The 20,650-nt window shown below is 44.7% G+C and overlaps 2 protein-coding genes across 2 annotated transcripts in view; both read left to right on the forward strand.

The window, feature by feature from the left end:
- Positions 1-20,650, forward strand: part of LOC132401348 (dynein axonemal heavy chain 8-like) — an 895,336-nt gene that overhangs the window by 718,421 nt on the left and 156,265 nt on the right. The window contains exons 66-68 of the mRNA XM_059983478.1: positions 1,378-1,604; positions 14,310-14,428; positions 18,979-19,082. Coding sequence (XP_059839461.1) covers positions 1,378-1,604; positions 14,310-14,428; positions 18,979-19,082 — 450 coding nt within the window. The remainder of the gene's footprint in view (positions 1-1,377; positions 1,605-14,309; positions 14,429-18,978; positions 19,083-20,650) is intronic.
- LOC132400329 (stathmin-like) lies at positions 8,151-13,029 on the forward strand. Its single transcript, XM_059981288.1, has 3 exons — positions 8,151-8,485; position 8,623; positions 12,946-13,029. Exons 1-3 carry the CDS (start codon positions 8,151-8,153, stop codon positions 13,027-13,029), a joined length of 420 nt encoding a protein of 139 aa, XP_059837271.1.

Below are 20,650 nucleotides of genomic sequence, written 5' to 3' on the forward strand. Positions count from 1 at the left end.
CTTCAGTAAAGTATTTGAAAACTTTTAAGCCATCTTCAATCTATTTCCAGTCATTCCATTCATCTTTAACCTCATAATCCAATTGATGGAGCCCAATCTCTTCATGCCCGACTCAGAAGTAAATTATGACTTTAAATAATGTCTGGGAAATGAAACCATGCAGTTAGCTGATAGGTCAATGGATATGTAATACTAGTGTGGCAAGTAAATATTATTTAAGTGTCTATAACATCATTCTGATCTGTGTCAACAGTCCTCCATCTTAGAGTAATTATCAAGGCCAAAAACTTTAGCTGGAGTATCACTGAAGCTGAGAAAATGACGATTCAAGGAATATAGAAAATATGAATTTTGATGTATTTGCATTTATGTATGATAGTGATCAAACTATTTTAAAGAATGTAGCTAAATAGTACCAAGTCATCCTCATCTTCATTTTCGTCTTCTTTGTAAGCCCATCAACCCTTCTGCGGCATAGGCCACCAACAACAGTTCACTAGAATCCCCTGTCCCGGGGTTGATAGAAGGTTTTTTGGCCCTGTGTGTTTTGCTTTCACCACACAACTTCATACATCTAAGCAAATATCTTTCCTCTCCCAGGGAATAGGGCTTTGGAGCTTCTGTTGGCATTTATTTAGCTCTGGGGTTTATCGGATAGGATTGCTAGCCTGATGCCTAACCCTCCTCCTTTCACAGGCAAGCTTGGGACCATCCATGGAGGAGTTACTCACGCTTTCCACATTCTAAAATGTATATCATTTACAGTATTATAATGAACTGTACACTGTATCAAGGCAAGAATTTCTGTATAGTCATAATATTTTCATGAAAAATGCTTAAAATCCATTGTACATCTTTTTATATACAACCCTATACAAGAAAGTAGAATTTTAACATAGGATATTTAAATGTAGAATTTCCCCCCCACCCCATTCTTAATTGTCTACTGCAAGCTTATTTGCTGAATGTTGGGGTGTAGTCAAGTGGCTAAGGAAATGGTCCAGTGATCTGAAGGTTCCAAGTTCGAGTCTTAGCTGAGGCAGTGTGTTGTGTCCCTGAGCAAGGCATTTAACCACACATTTCTCTGCAACAACACCAGTGCCAAGCTATTGGCCTAGTGCCCTTCCCTTGGACAACATCCGTGGCATGGAGAGGGGAGATTTGCAGCATGGGCAACTGCCAGTCTTCCATACAACCTTGCCCAGGCCTCAGTCAACATCAAAATCGATGGACAGCCGAAGAGAATTTGCTGAATATGTTTTTGTCTCGTTTTCATTTCCTTCATCCTCTTTATGTATTACCAAAGAGCAATAAATGATTTATGAGATGTTTGGTCTGTATACATCTCAGACAATTAATGCTTTGTTCTGCTTTTAGGTTGGTGAAAAGTTTCGATCTCGTGCCCTGAAGTTCCCTGGCCTGATTTCAGGTTGCACAATGGACTGGTTCAGTCGCTGGCCCAGAGAGGCACTGGTTGCAGTCTCCAGCCACTTCCTTTCTGATTTTCACATTGCTTGTTCAGAAGAGGTTAAAAACCAACTGGTATTAACGATGGGTGATTTTCATGACAAAGTCTATGAAACCTGTGAAGATTATTTTCAGAGGTATGTTCTAAATTCAAGTCTGATTGATTTGTTGATGATATTGAAAAATATTTGAACCCAAGGCTGGTCAACTGGATTAATCTAATAATTGTGTTCTTTAGAAATGGTGAAATTTGAACTCAGGTTTTCAAATATATTATCACAAGAGTACATTTGACAACCTGAAATTACCAGTCTTTCCTAAGAGATAGCAGCTGTAAAGGTGGCTTCAGAGAAGTAATCTCTGTGTACCACAAGGAAGGTGAATTGAATTGAATTGACTTGATTACTTACACCCTTCACATACATGAGGAGTAAAAATCTTTATGTTACATCTCCATCTCAATGTATAAGTTACCAAAATACTAAATGATTACTATTATCCTAAGGGAAATTATGAGATTTAGTGCAAATGAGAAGATGTTACCAGACTTTACTGGGAAGTCCATTGCACGGATTCATCCCAGCACTCCTTTGACTGAGAGTTAAAGCAGCATCAGGAAGATTGTTCTACTTCTCAGAATGGATGAACTAAGAAGGATTCAATTGCTTTCTCAATCTATAATTATCTTGTGGTAGTTGTCATCTTATTCATGCCTTTTCAGATAAGTCTGCCTCAGCCATTTTTCATTCTGTGAGTAACTCCTATCAAAACATAATTGTGGAATCTTTGAATCATAGTCATAAGAGTGTCTCGTCTGAGTTGGGAGAGGTATCCTACAGACCAATCAAGCATTAGCCTGGCATAATGTTTCTTAAAGATTTATATCTTATCGACTTTATGCCATGGTTGTCCATCCTAAGGTCTATTCTGTTTTCCCAGGAAAGATGTCAGCAAAATAGAGAGAGTACAGAGGAGATTTACTAGAATGTTACCTGGGTTTCAGCACCTAAGTTACAGAGAAAGGTTGAACAAGTTAGGATAGAAGGTTGAGGGGGGACTTGATAGAGGTATTTAAAATTATGAGGGGGATAGGTAGAGTTGACGTGGATAGGCTTTTTCCACTGAGAGTCAAGGAGATTCAAATAAGAGAGCATGAGTTGAGAGTTAAGGGGAGTTAAGGGGCAAAAGTTGAGTGGGAACTTCTTTACTTTAGAGTGTGGTAGCTGTGTGGGACGAGCTTCCAGTAGAAGTGGTAGAGGCAGGTTCAATTTTGTCATTTAAAAAAAAATTGTATAGGTATATGGACAGGAAAGGAATGGAGGGTTATGGGCTGAGTGCAGGTAGGTGGGACTAGGTGAGAGTAAGCGTTTGGCATGGACTAGAAGGGCCAAGATGGCCTGTTTCCATGCTGTAATTGTTATATCTTTATAGACTAATTGGAAGTGGTTATGCAGCAATATGTGAATGTGAGGGAGGAGCCTTAATCTCAATGCATTTGGTCAAACATGGGTAAGAAAATTAAAGATAAACATTAGCTTCACATGTACATCAAAACAGCGAAACATGCAGAGAAAGGCATTGTTTATTTCAAATCAAATCAACAAGGATTCTGCTGAGGGCAACCCACAAGTGTCACCACAGTTCCAGAGTCAATATAGCATACCCACAATTTATTAATCCTAACCTAACTGTATGTCTTTGGAATGCGGGAGGAAACTGGAACACACGGAGGAAACGCACACAGTCACAGGGAGAGCATATAAACTTCTTATAGACAGTGGCAGGAATCAAACTCCAATCAATAATTGCTCGTGCTGTAAAGTGATTGTGCTAACTACTATGCTACTGTGCCACTCCTGATTGTTCCTGATTACTATATTGTGGCACTCCAGGGGCAGGATTGAAAGCTGCCCCAGCATTCCTAGCGGCCAGCGCTACTTATTGTTCTTGTCTTAAAATGTGTTTTTGGTGTGTGTGTGTGTGCAGTAAGATTATGATGAAATGTTCAAGTTCATTTATTGTTGCATTTTAGCTTGGGTTATACAGTTGCTCACTTGTGTGTTTATATGCCTCCCCGAATGTAACCAAGATGTGTAATAATCACCTTCCTCTGTTTGTGTGTGACTAAGTTAGTTCTCACTGAGCTGTTGCGTTCTGTAGGATATTGTACGTGTCGCAATAAAATGGCAATTGAGATAAACAACCTTTTCTCGTCTGCATCATGGACCAAATGTTGGCCACATTGGTGTCAGGAGTGGGATTAGAAATACATGGCCAAATTAAAGAGGTACGATGTTGGATGGATAAGTCAAGGGACCAAATAATATGCCTGCCCTGCTCCCCCAGGCCAGGCTCTTGAAGATGGAACACCAGCCTGGAGGGAGAACCTGGGAACTGAGTATTGTACCTTCCTGGGGAACTCCGATGGGGCAAGCATCACCAGGCTCCTCAACATCACGCAGCACATCTCCCGCCTCCCTCGCAGCCCACGCTGGAGAGCCAAAGATGCCTCCACCATGGGAGGACAGGCAACACAGCAGGCTCACCACCGACACTGCCGGAGAAAGAGGAGGAACAATGGGCCCCAGCACAGCAATTAACTCCACAAGGTCCACCCTGAGCTCCCCAGATACAATGCTACTGGCCACCTGTAGCCTTACCTGGTACATCAAACTTGCTGCAACAGGTGGATCCCAACCGAGACAGCAGTGCACCTTCCTTGACGTTGGAGGGCCTAATAGTGGCTGATCAGCATGACTATAGGGTCCTCATAGCAGTGCTGGAACAGCATTTTGAGTAGAGACTGTTGGTGGGCATAGGTTCAACCATCACCGACATCCGTCTGGGTGTCCTCCCAACACAGACCAGCCATCCCTGCCTGATCTGTGTTGGGAGGACAATGACAGCAGTCCAGCTGGCTACGGTCACACAGTGACTGTGTGGAAATGAGAGGGAAGGGGTGACTGCACATCACAGTGGAGCATGAGGTGTGGCTAATCAACATCTGGGACTCCTGCATCATTTTCGTGGATCTGCTGTCCCACTGTGGACATGCTGGGGGCAACACTCATCTCAACACTGAAGCCATGGCTCTCCAGCAGGGCAGCTCCAGGAAATGGACTAGGCAGGTGCAGCAAATTGACCATGGTTCTCACAGCAGTCCGCTGCAGTGCAGCACACCCCACAGAGGCCCAACACAGAGCATCACACCGATACAGGGTAACATGCACTATCACTGGCCACCCCAGCACAGCTCACTGTGCTCCTGTCATCAGCAACCAGATCAGCGTGGTACAACAACATCGGCAGCACTATTAAAGTGCCCTCCAGTGAGGCCACTGAGGCAGTGTGGAGCTATGGCAGCAGAGCAGAACCACGAGGGTTTGGATCAGGACCAGCAGTGGCAGCTGAAGGACCTCCTGGACCAGCACCTCAATGTTTTTGCAGCCAGCAACAAGGACTGAAGATGCACGGGGTTAGTCCAACACCACATTAACACCAGGGATGCCCAGCCCATCCACCTATGGCCTCATTGCCTGGCCTCACCATGTGTCAGACAGTGGAGCAGTGTATCAAAGAGATGGCAGCAGCTGGAATCATCAAGTCCTTCAATAGCCCATAGGCAGCACCAGTGGTGTTGGTCATGAGAAAAGATAGGTTGTGGTGGTACTACGTAGACTACCACCATCTCAATGCCGTGATCCAGAGAGACTCCTATCCACTGCCCTGAATTGATGATATCCTGGACTGCATCACAGGTTTGACTTGGTTCAACTCTCTTGATCTTCACAATGGCTTCGCAACCTTTGCAGGTTGAACTGGCCCCAGAAGCCTGACCCAAGACTGCCTTCACCATTGGTTCCGGGTAATGCCGTTTGGTCTGGGTAATGCCCTGAACACATTAGAGAGTCTGATGGAGAGGTTGTTGGCTCACATTCCGTTGAGTTATTTGGACAATCTCCTGATGCATGCTGCCATTTTTGTTGATGCTCTGCAGAACCTGGAAGAGGTCTTTGCCTCCATCCACCAGGCAAACCTGTGCCTCAACCCTGGAAAATGCTGCCCACTGCAGCACCAATCAAAGTTCCTAGGGCACGTGGTGAGTGCCAAAGGAGTGGTGATGGACCCTGAGTAGATGGCAGTGGTCAGAATGGCCCACTCCCACAATGTCGCCGAGCTTGGCAGCAGGCATCATACCACCACTGATTTAATAAGGAGTTCACCACCATCCCTTCACTGAGAAAGGGAGGCCCTTTGCCTGGACTGACACCTGCACTGCCATTTTCAACAGCTCAGGCCCCGGTGCTGGCATAACCTGATCCACACATCGCTTCATTGTTGACACAGGTGCTAGCAACAGGGGCTCGTTGCAGTGCTGTCACAGGAGGGGGAGTAGGGAGACCTCATTGTGCCATACTTTGGCCACACCCTGAACCGTCCTGAATGGAACTATTGTGTCACATACCAGGAGCCAATGTAGCAGCACCTCGTGGGGGCACCAGTGGAGCCTGTGGAGGTGGACATCCTGGGCCCCTTCCCCTGCACTGACACCAGGAGCCGCTACAACTTTGTGGCCGTGGATTACTTCACAAAGTGGCCAAAGGCATACGTGGTCCCAGACCAGAGCACTACCGCCACCACTGAGAGGCTTGTGGAGGAGTTCTTCCTGCGTTTTGGCGCCCCTGAGGAATTCCACAGCAACCAAGGGTGCATCTTTGAGGCACAGGTATTTGGTGAAGTCTACAGGTGGTCGGGAATCACCAAATTATGGACCACACCCCTTAATCTGCAAAGTAATGGGCTGGTGGAACATTTTAACTGTTTTATTGGCCTTGCTGCTCCAGTGAGGATAGGAATAGAATGAGGTGGCAGATAAATGTATAGCTGAAGAACTGGAGCAGGGGCAGGGATAAACCTCCTGTGCTCATTGATGTGGGTTTCTACCATGAATCCCGTCTGACTGATATATGCTGCTCTGCATTCACAGGGAATTCTGTAAACGCCAGCTAACCTAAGTCCCAGGTAATGTTTGACCCACACAATCTGTTACTTGAGCTTTCTTATGGTTTCTTGGATGATTTTAATCTGGTATTCCTTCGGGATCCTGGCAATCCTTCCAGAAACTGTGGAAATATAGGGAAGACAGGTGGTGGCAATAGGTTCCTCCTCGTTCTTAGGTGTCCTGGTTTTCTGTCAACCCTTTAAAAGGCCCGATTGATATCCTTCACCTTGTAGCCATTCCGTGAGAACATTGTGCATAATCATCCAGCCTATACCTAGCTGGAAGCCTGAAAAGAGTTTTTATTCATCGTATATGCCATGAAAGTTTTAGATCCTTTTTCACAATAGTTGTTGCTATAGTGGATGCTACCATTCCAGATTTAGTGCTAACTGTTTGCAGTTAGTATATGTTGAGTTTCCATTACTGTCTCCTCATATCAGTCTGATGTGAGCTTCATTATCATGTTTCCAACTCTTGACGGTCCTGGCATCTCTGTTTTGGTTGTGCTTATAAAGGGCTCATAGCATTAAACCAGCACTTATTATCCAGAAATTGATATTATATATGTCATGCCCTGGTTCATATTTTTATTGTTATGCTGTATGTATTTCATTTAGCAGTTCTGTAAGAGCAGCCTGTTCTGTTTTCAGCTTGTTTGGGTTATTGTTGAAGATAAGGGATGAGGAGAAATGTATGTCATCCAATTAGGATGGGAGAGCTGAGGGGAGGTTTCTCTGGTGTGGTGGGGAGTTTTTTGGTTCAGCAGGAGATGAAGAGAGAAGACCCTGGGGAGACCTGGTCATAGGATACAATCCAGTGGGAGACCTGTTTGCTCAAGATGGATTGCGAGTGACTTTCGGAAGATGATGTGCACTTTCACACTGACCGAGGGCCAAGCGCGTGAGTGACAGAGAAGTTCAAGATGAGCTCCAAATTTTTCACATTTGACTGTTTAATTAAAATAGGCCCTTTTCTTTTTGTTTTTTCTTTATGAATAATTAAAGGAATTATATTTATGAATCTTAACTAAAGTGTTAGTAAATATAATTCCTTTAATTGTACACAGTGTAATATCTGTTATTTCATGGCACTAATTTGTAACAGAGTAGCAAATTACACAGCATCCACACAGATCGGGGTTTGGTGTGGGAGAGCTGTCTCAGTCTCATGGGTTTGGCAGGACCGAAGACGTTCTTCCCTAGACTTATGCAGCCAAGGAAACTGGAGGGGTTTCATATATGACACATATCTACTATGTATCTACTGCAGTTTGAAAGATGTGTTGTTATATCCCCAATAATCTGTGAAAATAACCTCACTATATTTAAAAATTATTTAGAGCAAGTTATAGATAGCTATATAGTCAAAGTTTGCTGAAGACACTTAAGGAGTGCCACTACAGTGTAAGACAGAAAAATCATGCAAGGTGGCATTGATTAATTGTATTGAGAAAATTGCAGTACATGATGTTCTATCTGGGAGAACATTGACATCATCCACTTTGGACATACTGTAAGAAACATAAATCAGTGTATGTTTAAGTAACAAGAAAGTATGAATTGTGCAACATAAGAAATTGAAGAATAGAGAAATTCCTGGGTAGACGAGAAGGAAGTTGATTCTCTTGCATTGAACTTTTTCCTGAGTTGTAGAACTTAGTTCTGTGTTCTCTCTAAAGAACATGGCTTGTACTGATATTAAAGTGAAGGAACCAGACAGACGTTCTTCAGGCCAAGCTTTTGAGATCATTTTGAGCCCTACAGCTGAAACAATTCCAGAGTTTCCTCTTTCTCCCAAGAAAGATCGATCACTTGAAGATCTTCAAAAAAAAATGGAAGCTGCAGAAAACAGACGGAAGTCACATGAAGCAGAGGTTCTGAAGCAGTTGGCTGAAAAACAGGAACATGTAAAGGAAGTGCTTCAGAGAGCAATTGAAGAAAGTAACAAATTCAGCAAAATGGTAGAAGAAAGACTGACTTCCAAGATGGAGCTCATTAAGGAAAACCGTGAGGCCCAGTGATGCACCATCAATAACTCTCCGAGATGTGAGGTGAGATATCGGCTTTTATTGACTGGAAGAAAGAACAAGCAGTAGTTGACCACCATATTACATCCTGGAGACTGAGGGCAGGGCTCAATCGCCTTTATACCAGGGTCTGTGGGAGGAGCCACTGGAGCAGTCAGCAGGGGGGCGTGTCCAGACAGGTATATGTAGTTCACCACATTCACCCCCCCACCCCCATTGTTTTAAAAGAGAGTCCCCATGGGGTGAAGTTTCTTACAAGTATATTTACAGGTTAAATCTATCAGGTGGTCGAATCTGTCGCTGTGATCTACGTAGCACCGGCTGTGATTGCACAGGTGCCGGTGGTGATTGCACTGGAGACAGTGGTTGTACTGGTTCCGGCCTAACTGGAGGTGTCAGCCCACTAGGCGTCAGTGATCCCTCGTGCGTGTGCGAGGCACCTGGTATATGCGCGTGCGAGATGCCCGGTATAGGAGTGTCGTGAGGAGTCTGTGTAGGGCTCGGTGTGCGTAGTGTCACCTCGGGTACAGGGTTCATAGTTACTGTGGAGTGTTTGGGGTAGTGGTCTGCTGCTCCTGCGGGCGCCAGGTCGCGGACGGAGACCGTGTCCTCCCGTGTAAGACCACGTAAGCATACGGGGGGTTCGCATGTAGAAGGTGAACCCTCTCAACCAGCGGGGAGTATTTATTGCTCCTCACATGTTTCCGGAGCAGCACTGGCCCTGGGGACATCAGCCAAGCTGGTAGGGTGGTCCCAGTGGCAGACTTCCTGGGAAAAGAGAATAGGTGCTTGTGAGGGGTGGCATTGGTGGACGTACATAACAGGGTGGAGTGCCTCGGGGAGGACCTCCTGCCATCGAGAGACCGGCAACCCTTTTGACTTAAGGGCTAAAAGTGTGGCCTTCCACACTGTGGCATTCTCCCTCTCCACCTGTCCATTTCCCCAGGGATTATAGCTCGTGGTCCTACTAGTAGCAATGCCCCTAGCCAGCAGGTACTGGCTTAGCTCGTCACTCATAAAGGAGGACCCTCTATCACTGTGGATATAGCAGGGATATCCAAACAGAGTGAAGAGCTGGCGCAGGGCTTTTATGACAGACGTGGCAGTGGTGTCGGGGCAGGGGATGGCAAAGGGGAACCGCAAGTACTCATCGATAATGTTGAGAAAGTAGACATTGCGGTCGGTGGAGGGAAGGGGGCCCTTAAAGTCAACACTCAGTCGCTCAAAGGGGCAGGTAACCTTGATAAGTTGTGCCTTTTCAGGACGGTAGAAGTGCGGTTTGCAATCAGTGCAGACTTGGCAGTCCCTGGTCATCGTCCTGATGTCCTCAAGGGAGTATGGCAGGTTCCGGGCTTTCACGAAATGGTAAAATCGGGTGACTCCCGGGTGGCAAAGATGTGCATGGAGGGCATATAGCTGGTCGAGCTGTGCACTGGCACATGCTCCCCAGGATAGGACATCAGGGGGCTCATTGAGCCTTCCAGGCCAGTACAGGATATCATAGTTGTAGGTGGAGAGTTCTATTCTCCACCGCGAAATTTTGTCATTTTTGATTTTGCCCCGCTGTTGGTGAGGCAAACAACTGAGCGCTGGTCGGTCAGCAAGGTGAACCTTTTGCCGGCGAGATAGTGCCTCCAGTGCCTAATAGCTTCCACTATGGCCTGGGCTTCTTTCTCCACCGCGGAGTGCTGAATTTCAGGGCCTTGAAGGGTACGAGAAAAGAATGCTACTGGCCTGCCTGCCTGATTGAGGGTAGCAGCCAGCGCGAAATCAGAGGCATCACTCTCTACTTGGAAGGGAATGGTCTCATCCACCGCATGCATCATTATTTTGGCAATGTCCCCTTTAATGCAGCTGAAGGCCGCGCGGGCCTCGGCAAAGAGGGGAAATGTGGTAGACTTGACCAGGGGGCGGGCCTTGTCTGCGTAATGGGGGACCCATTGGGCGTAATAGGAAAAGAACCCTAGGCACTGTCTGAGGGTGGTGGGAAGAGGGAGTTCTAACAGGGGCCGCATACGGTTGGGATCAGGGCCAATGACCCCGTTCTCCACGACATACCCAAGGATAGCGAGTCGGGTGGTTCCAAACACACACTTGTCCCTGTTATAAGTAAGGTTCAGGGCTTTGGCCACTTGGAAAAATTGTTGGAGGTTGGCGTTGTGATCTGACCAGTCATGACCACAGATGGTGATATTGTCCAGATATGGAAATATGGCCTTCAGTTGGCACTGGTCCACCATCAGGTCCATTTCCCTCTGGAAGACAGAGACACCATTTGTGACACTGAAGGGGACGCGCAGGAAGTGATAGAGCCTGCCGCCCGCCTCGAAGGCGGTGTAGGGGCGGTCCTCTGGGCGGATGTGGAGCTGGTGATAAGCGGATTTCAGATCTATTGTCAAGTACACCCTGTACTGAGCTATCTGGTTGACCACATCCGCGATGCGGGGTAAGGGGTACGCATCAAGCTGCGTGAACCTATTGATGGTCCACGACCATCCTATTTTTCTGCCCGGTCTGAACAACAACCACCTGGGCCCTCCAAGGGCTTGTGCTTGGCTCAATGATCCCCTCCCTGAGCAGCCGCTGCACCTCCGACTGAATGAAGGCCCTGTCCCCCGCGCTGTACCTCCTGCTTTTAGTTGCCACAGGTTTACAGTCGGGGGTCAGGTTGGCGAACAGCGGTGGGGGAGGGATCTTGAGGGTGGAGAGGCTGCAAGTGGTGTCAGTAGTGCAGCTGTCAGCATGCTGCTGGGTGGGATGTGTGGGTCGGTGTGTGTGTGTGTGCGTGCGTGCGTGTGTGTGTGTGTGTGTGTGGTCAGTAGCGGGGTATATGACGAAGTCCTACAAAACTGAGGATTCCTGACAGTGAGCGGTGGGAGGGACCCGTCATATGCCATAGTCACATTTTCGAGGTGGCTCTGGGAGTCCAGCCCCAATAGCACAGGCGTGCAGAGTTGAGGCGTGACCAGTAGTGCAAAGTTCTGATATTCTGTGCCCTGCACCACCAATGTCACTACACAACCCACCCGGATGTTTGTGGAATACGACCCAGAAGCCATGGTGAACCTTTGGCTTACCAGCCGTGTCACGAGTCCGCAGTGTTGCACCGTTTCCGGGTCAATAAAACTCTCAGTGCTGCCCATGTCAAACAGGCAGCTAGTCCTGTGCCCCTCCACCAGGATGTCCATCATTGACCTTGCAAGCTGGTGTGGGGCGCTTTAGTCGAGGGTTACGGAGGCCAGAGTTGAACTGCCGTCTTGGTGCCCGGTAAGCACCGGTGGGTCGGGGGGGGGGGGCGCGATGTAGCACCGACAAAGGTGGACACCCCCATGTCTCGCACGAGGCGGGCAGACAAGATGGCGGCCCCCATGCCTCGCATGTGACGGGCAGGCAAGATGGCGGCCCCCATGCCTCGCACGCAGCGCTGCTCGACCCCGTTCGTGGTTTAGACCTACAGACCTTAGCGAAATGGCCCTTCTTCCCGCAGCTGGAGCAGGTTGCTTCTCGGGCCAGGCAGCGTTTTCGGGGGTGCTTTTCGAGTCCACAGAAGTAACACTGGCAGCAGCTGTGGTTGGGTTCAGGGAGTTCGTGGATTCACGACTGGCAACAGCATTGGTGAACTCGCTCATGGTAACCGGCGACGGCAGGGTCTGAGGTGTCCACGGGACCGGCGGGGGATCACGCGGCTGGACAGCGTCAGCGTTGTGCAGAGCAGCCTCCAGTGTGTCGGCCATCTCGATCGCTGAGCGTAAGGTAAGATTGGCATTTTCCAGCAGCCACTGGCGCACGTATACTGACCTGATCCCCGTAACGAAGGCGTCTCATACTAGCAGCTCCAAATGTTGTTCTGCCATCAGAGCTTTGCAGTCGCAAGTTCGCACGAGTGTCTGTAGGGCTCGGAGAAACATGGCGCTCGACTCATCAGCCCGCTGTCACCACGTCGCTAAGCAATATCTTGCATAGACGGTGTTCACCGGCCGCAGGTACTGTCTTTTAAGAGCGTCCAGTGCCCCTTGGTAGGTTGGTAGGTCCCTGATAAGGGAGAATGCTTTCGGACTTACTCTAGATAATAATATTTTGTACTTCGTGGCAGGCTCAGTCACTGGAATCTGTTCCAAGTATGATTGGAAGCATGCAAGCCAGAGTTCAAAGGCAAGAGCTGCTTCGGAGACTTGCGGATCAAGGTCTAATTTTTCCAGATGTAAAATACTGTCCATGGTTTAAACTTCCAGTCAATAAAATTGATGCACCATCAATAACTCTCCGAGACATGAGGCAAGATATTGGCTTTTATTGACTGGAAGAAAGTTGACCACCATACTACATCCTGGAGACTGAGAGGCCAGGCTCAGGCCTCAATAGCCTTTATACCAGGATCTGTGGGGGGAGCCACAGGAGCAGTCAGCAGGGGGGCGTGTCCAGACAAGTATATGTAGTTCACCACACCCAGTTAGCTGCTAGGCTTGAGCACCTTCCTGAGAAGAACAAGCACCTTGAGGAAGTGAGAAAGATCAAAAGAGAGCAAGGAAACTGAAGTAATTGTTTAACAATGTCTGCTCTAGTAATTGAATGCACTTGAATAGTTTTTAAAGAGCACTTGCATGCAAAGTATTGAGTGCAACTCTTTTACAATACTATTAAAATTGGTGGCCAAGAATAAGAGCATACCTAGTTTTTGAATTGGGAGGTGGGTGGTTTCAGGGAGGGACAGGGAAGAACAGATGGGGGAAAATCTGGGATACTATTCACTCTAAGTATTGTCTGCCTAAGGCATCTTTTCTACTTTTGCATTGCCTATGCTACACAGAAATAATGTCGTTTTCAACTATTTTGCTCAGGATATCTGTCATGCTAAATGTTATATTTTTAGTCTTGGTGTGTACTTGTCCTAACATGCCTAAATGCAATCTCTGAATAAAAGTGAATAATTCCTGCCTAAAAAAAAGAAATCGAAGAATAAATAAGATAAATAAGACAAACAATCTTACCAGATCTGAGTCACAAGATGCTAAATATAAATTATATATTCAAACAGTTTTGCTGAAAGTATTTTCTGAAACAAATTGATAATAATAAATTGGCCTCGATAGATCAAAGTATTGAGTTGAGATGTTATGTTGAAGTTGTATAAGACGTTGGTGAGGCCTAATTTGTGGGCAGTTTTGGTCAACTGCCTACTGAAAAGATGTAAATAAGATTGAAAGAGCAGAGAGAAAATTTACAAGGATGTTGCTAGGACTGGAGGACCTGAGTTATAAGGAAAGATTAAACAGGTTAAATAGGTTAGAACTTTATTCCATATAACGTAGAAGATTGAGGAGAGATTTGATAGAAATATACAAAATTATGAGGGGTATAGATAGAGTAAATGCAAGCAGACTTTTTCCACTGAGTTTGGGTGAGACTACAACTAGAAGTCATGAGTTAAGGGTGAAAGGTGAAATGTTTAAGGGGAACTTCCTCAGTCAGAGGGTCGTGAGAGTGTGGAATGAGCTGCCAGCACAAGTGGTGCATGCAAGCTCAATTTCAATTTTAAGAGACATTTGGGCAGGTATGTGGATGGGAGGGGTATGGAGGGCTATGGTCCAGGTGCAGGTTGATGGGACTAGGCAGTTTAAATGGTTTGGCTCACCTTAGATGGGCCAAAGAGCCTGCTTCTGTGCTGTAGTGTTCTATGACTCTTCTAATAGATAATATAGTAGTAGTAGAAATATATCCCATGTGAAATTTCTATTCTGTTATACTGCTCTTAAAAATCTTATTACTGAAATATATATATGTATTGACTAAAAATTTACTATCTGTAATCTCCAGATATCGGCGTAGAACACATATAACCCCAAAATCTTACCTTGCCTTCATAAATAGCTACAAATCTGTTTACAAAGAAAAACATGCAAACATTGATGAGCTAGCAGAACATATGAAAATGGGTGAGTCCATGATCAAATTTTTGAAATTTTTGAACCCATGTCAGGAATGAATTAGGAAATAACTATACATGGTGTGATAATAATGTGACTCCAAGTCTGAGGAGGAGCTGCAGGAGGTGCAGGTAATGAAAGGAAATCTTATAAATGTTCACAGATTATAATTAGAGGCAGTAGTTATACAACAGTTAGTAGAAATTTCTGAGATTTTTTTTAACATCTCCACTTAAGTTGTTAATACTTTTCAGCCCTTGTACTGCTCATGCCAAGGGTAAGAGCCTTCTGCCCCAGGATAAGAGAATTGAGATTGAAATCAGAATATTTCCAGTGAAGTTTCAGAAGACTTTGATGCTCATTCCTTTATCCATTTGTTTTCCAGTATGTGGAGTATATGCAGTATCTGGCTTTCTGCAGCTATAATCCCTTTTCTCACTCTTTTAACAGGCAATCTGTCTGAATAGTGGACTGGATACAATATTCCATTTCCCCCATATTTCACCTAAATATCCCTTCTAGTTCAAACACAGTCAATCCAATCCTCAAACGGCTAATTCATAGCCCACTGTAATAGAATTTCAAAGATTATAGCCTTCTCGGGATTGCTGCCTGTGCCACATTACGGTGAGGATAGGAATAGAATGATGTGGCAAATAAATGCATGGCTGAAGAATTGGAACGGGGGCAGGGATTCAGATTTCTGGATAATTGAGACCTCTAGTGAGGCAGGTGGGACCTGTACAAAAGGGATAGGTTGTGCTTGAATCCAAGGGGGACCAATATTCTTGCAGATTTGCTAGAGCTGATGGGAATGGTTCAAACTAATATGGCAGGGGGATGGGAACTAGGATGATAGAGCTGAGGATATGCCAGCAGGTTTACAAGTAGATGACAGGTGTAACATGAATGTAAGGAAGGGCAAACCAATCATTGGGTACAAATGCAGGTGGAGCAAAGAGTTAAATTTTACAACAGAGGCAAAATTCAAAAAGGTGAAGAAAACAGGACTGAAGGTCCTATATTTAAATACGTGTAGCATTCAGAATAAGGTGGATGAACTCGTGGCACAATTAGAGATTGGTCAGTATGACATTGTGGGCATCACTGAGTCATGGCTAAAAGAAGACCATAGTTGGGAGCTTAACATCAAAAGATATACTTTGTATTGAAAAGACAGGCAGGAGAAGTGGTGTGGCTCTATTGGTTAGATATGGAATTACGTCTTTAGAAAGAGGTAGCATAGGGTCAGTGAATGTTGAATCTTTGTGGGTGGAGTTAAGAAATTGCAAGGGTAAAAAAAACGTTATGGGAGTCATATATAGGCCAAATAGTAGCAAAGATGTGGGAATAAGATTGAAAAGGGAGCTGGAAAAGGCATGTAATAAGGAGTAGTGACACGATTGTAATTGGGGACTTAAATATGCAAAGGGATTGGGAAAATCAGGTTGGTGTCAGATTGCAAGAAAGTAAATTTGTTGAATGCCTACGAGATGGCTTTTTAGAGCAGCTTGTGCTTGAGCCTACTTGGGGAAAGGCAATTCTTGGGTGTTGTGTAATAACCAAGATCTTATTAGGTAGCTTAATGTAAAGGAACACTTAGGAAGCAGTGATCATAATGTGATTGAATTCATACTGCAATGGGACAGGAGAGAAGCATAAGTCACACATATCAGTATCACAATGGAATAAAGGGATAAGAGAGGAGCTTGCCCAGGTGGATTGGAGGAGGATAATGAAGGTGATGAAGGCAGAGTGGAGATGGCTGAAATTTCTGGAAATAGTACACAAGGCACAAAATAGGTACATTCCACAGAGGAATAAGTTCTCAAATGGCAGGGGTAGGCAACCATGACTGACAAATGAAGTTAAGGACTGCATAAAAGCTAAGGAAATGGGATATGTGGTCACAAAAGTGAGTGTGAAGTTAGATAAATTAGAAGCTTTTAAAATCCTACAAAGGACAACTAAAAAAGCTATGAAAAGATAAAATATGAGGGTAGACTAACCAATAATAGAAAGCAGGATACTAAAAGTTTTTTCAGATATATAAAGAGTAAAAGCGAGGCGAGAGTTGATGTTGAACTACTGGAAAATGATGCTGGTGAGGTAGCAGTGGGGGACAAAAAAATGGCAGTTGAACTTAATGATACTTTGCATCGGTCTTCACTGTGATAGACACTAGTAGTGTGTCAGAGGTTCATGAGAGTCAGGGAGAAGGAGTGAGTGCCATAGTTATTACAAAGGAAAAAGTGCTAGGCAAACTCAAAGGTCTTAAAGTGGATAGGTCATCTGGGCCAGATGGACTACATCCCAGAGTCATGAGAGAAGTTGTTGAGAAAATTATGACTGCATTGGTCATGGTCTTTCAAAAATCACTTGATTCTGACATTAACTCGAAGAACTGGAAGATTGCAAATGTTACTCCAATCTTTAAGAAGAAAGTAAAGCAAAAGAAAGGAAATTATAAGCCAGTTGGCCTAACCTCAGTGGTTGGGAAATTATTAAGGATGAGAAGTTGAGGTACTTGGAGACTAATGATAAAATAAGTCAAATTTGGCATGGTTTCTGTCAAGGGAAATCTTGCCTGACAAATCTGTTAGAGTACTTCGAGGAAGTAACAAGCAGGGTGGACGAAGGAGAGGCAGTGGATGTCATTTACTTGGATTTTCAAAAGACGTTTGATAAGGTGCCACACATGAGGATGCTTAACAAGATAAAATCCTATGGCGTTACAGGAAAGATAGTGGCATGGATTGCAGAATGGCTGACGGGAAACAGTAAGTGGGAATAAAAGAGGCCTTTTTTGGTTGGCTGCTAGTGACTAGTGGTGTTCCTCAGATGTCAGTATTGGGATCACTGCTTTTCACATTGTTTGCCAGTGACTTAGATAAAGGAATTGATGGCTTTTTGGCAAAGTTTGCAAATGATATGAAGATAGGTGGAGGGGTAGGTAGAGCTGAAGAAGCAATGCAATTGCAGCAGGATTTAGACAAATTTAGACAAATTTAGAAAATATTGGCTGATGGAATGCAGTGTTGGGAAATGTATGATAATACATTTTGATAAAAGGAACAATAGTGCAGACTATGATCTAAATGGGGAAAAGGTTCAAACATCAGAGGTGCAGAGGAACTTAGGAGTCCTGGTGTAAGATCCCCAGAAGGTTAATTTACAAGTTGAGTCTGTGGTTAAGAAGACAAATGCAATGTTGCCATTTATTTCAAGGGGAATAGATTATAAAAGCAAGGAGATAATGCTGGTCCTTTATAAGACACTAGTCAGGCCATACTTAGAGTATTGTCAACAGTTTTGGGCCCCATATCTCAGAAAAGGTGTGTTGTTGTTGGAGAGAGTCCAGAGGAAGTTCACAAGGATGATTCCAGGAATGAAAAGGTTAATGTACGAGGAGCATTTGGCAGCTTTAAGCCTGTACTCACTGGAATTTAGAAGAATGCGGGGGATCTCATTGAAACCTACTGAATGGTGAAAGCGCTAGATAGGGTGGATGTGGAGAGGGTGTTTCCTATGCTGGGGGGTATCCAGAACTAAAGGGTACAGCCTCAATATTGAGGGGTAACCCATTAGAGTAGAGGTAAGGAGGAATTTTTTAGTCAGAGAGTAGTAAATCTGTGGAATGCTCTTCTGCACACTGCAATGTAGGCCAAGTCTATGTGTATATTTAAGGCAGAAGTTGATTGATCATTTCTTGATCAGTCAGAGCATCAAAGGATAGGGCAAGAATGCAGGTGTACAGGGTTGAGTGGGATCCAGGATCAGCCATGATGGATTGGCAGAGCAGGCTCGATGGGCTGAATGGCCTAATTCTGCTCCTGTGTCTTATGGTCCTTAACTTGAGACTATTTTAGAATCAGAATCAGGTTTCAAATCACAAGCATATATCATGCAATCTTAGCTGGCTTTAGCTATTTTAGCTAGTTCAAGGCTCCCACTTCTGAGGAAATGTTCTCACATCATCTATGTATTTCTATGAGATCACCCCTTTTTCTTCTGAATAGAGAACATGGAGCCAGTCTACTTAATTCATTCCCCTCATGCCAAAAATCAGACTAGTGAGCCTTCACTAAACTGTCTCTAAGTATTCTTGTACCAATGTAAGAGATGAGCTGCCTTCAGTTCTCCAGCTGTGGCAAAACTACCTTACCTCTGTACCAATTTGCTTTTGCAATGAAAATGAAAGATAGATTTTGTGCTGCTAATCGATTGAGTTTTCTGATATTGTCACTATGCAACAAACATTTCTTTGGTATACCGTCATTTTAATAAAATATACTTCTATGAGAAACGCCATCTTTTAACAAACAAGCCACATTATTGCCTAAAACATACAGCAGATCAGGCAGCATCTGCAAAAAGAGAAATAGAGTTAACGTTTAAGTTGGAGATTCTTCAGCAGATGAAAGTTCTCTGATCTGATATGTTAACTGTTTCTCGTTCCACAATTAATACTTCAAGAACTGCTGAGAATTTCCTGCATTTTGGGTTTTTATTTCAAATTTCCAGCATGAGCAGATCCATTGATTTTCACATTATTGCAGGTCTCTCTAAGCTTTTGGAAGCAACTGAATCAGTGGCTCTTCTCGCTAAAGAACTAGCAGGGAAAGAAAAGGAACTGGCAGTGGCATCTCGTCGTGCTGATAAGGTTCATGTCAAATTCACACTTAAAAAGTCATAGTTTGAAATGTGATCAGTGCCAGGCATGTCAGATGGCCAATATGGCAAAAAGATTTGTTATATCTCGAAGTGAAAGAAACAATATTTAATTCATGTATATAGAGTCATAAAGTTGTACAGCACAGAAACGGGCCCTTTGGCCCAACTTGACTACATCAACCAAGGTGCTTTCCTATGTTAGTCCCTATTGTATGTATTTGACACATATCCTCATGATCCTTTCTTATCAATCAATCTGTCAAAATGTATTTTAAATATTGTAATTTTACCCTTCCTTTACCACTTCCTCTGACACATACCCACAACCCTCTGTGTGAAAAATATGCTCCTTAGGTCCACTTTAAATCTTTTTCCTCTCTCTCCATAAGCTGATGCCCTGAATTTTTGGACTCCCCTGACCCTTACCTTTTCTATATTCCTCATGACTTTTCTGAATCTCTAAAAGATAACCTCTCCTTTGCTCCAGGGAAAGCAATCCAAACCTTTCTAGTCTCTCATTATAACCCAAGGTTTCCTGTCCCAGCAATATCCTTGTGAAACTATTTTGTACCCTCTCTAGCTTATTACACCTTCTTCCTATAGTATGGCCCAGAACTATACAAAATATTCCAGGAGGAATCTGAATCAAACAGCAGTAATAGGACATCCCAACTCTTGTACTCAGTGTCCCATATGATGAAGGCAAGCATGCCACATGTCTTCTTCACCACCTACTGACATGTGTCACCACTTTCAAAAACTCTCTATCCATAAATTGACTAATCATGCCACCTACATTTCCTTCAGATTATTATTATATATAATAAATAACAGGAATCCAGCAACAACCTGCGATACACCATTGGTCACAGGTCTCTCATCTGAAAAACAATCTTCAACTACCACAAACACGAGAAAATCTGCAGATCCTGGAAATCCAAACAACACACACCAAATGCTGGAGGAACCCAGCAGACCAGGCAGCATCTATGGACAAAAAGTACAGTTGAGTTTTGGGCCAAAACCCTTTGGCAGGACTGGAGAAAAAAAGCTGAGGAGTAGATTTAATAGGTGGGGGAAGGGAGAAAGAACCACCAGGTAATAGGTGTAACCTGGAGGGGGAGGGAGGACATCTTCAACATCTCCCTGAGCAGGTCTGTCGTACCAATGTGCTTCAAGGCCGCCACCATTGTCCCCGTGCCAAGGAGTCTTCAGTGGCCTGCCTCAATGACTATTGTCCCGTTGCATGCTGCCTGGTTCAGAAATTGCACCATCTCTGATTGCAAGACCCTGCAGCGGATAGTGCGGTCAGCTGAGAAGATTATCTGGGTCTCTCTTCCCACTATTACAGACATTTACACTACACACTGCATCTGCAAAGCAAACAGCATTATGAAGGACCCCAAGCACCCCTCATACAAACTCTTCTCCCTCCTGCTATCTGGGAAAAGGCTCCGAAGCATTTGGGCTCTCACGACCAGACTATGGAACAGTTTCTTCCCCCAAGCCATCAGACTCTTCAATGAGCAGAGACTGCACTGACACCAACTTACTGCC

The sequence above is a fragment of the Hypanus sabinus genome, chromosome 10 (genome assembly GCF_030144855.1).
Source record: "Hypanus sabinus isolate sHypSab1 chromosome 10, sHypSab1.hap1, whole genome shotgun sequence".
NCBI lineage: Eukaryota > Metazoa > Chordata > Chondrichthyes > Myliobatiformes > Dasyatidae > Hypanus > Hypanus sabinus.

Bases quoted from the DNA above. Each gene is read 5' to 3' on its own strand.
- LOC132400329 (XM_059981288.1), top strand. From the start codon at position 8,151: ATGGCTTGTACTGATATTAAAGTGAAGGAACCAGACAGACGTTCTTCA.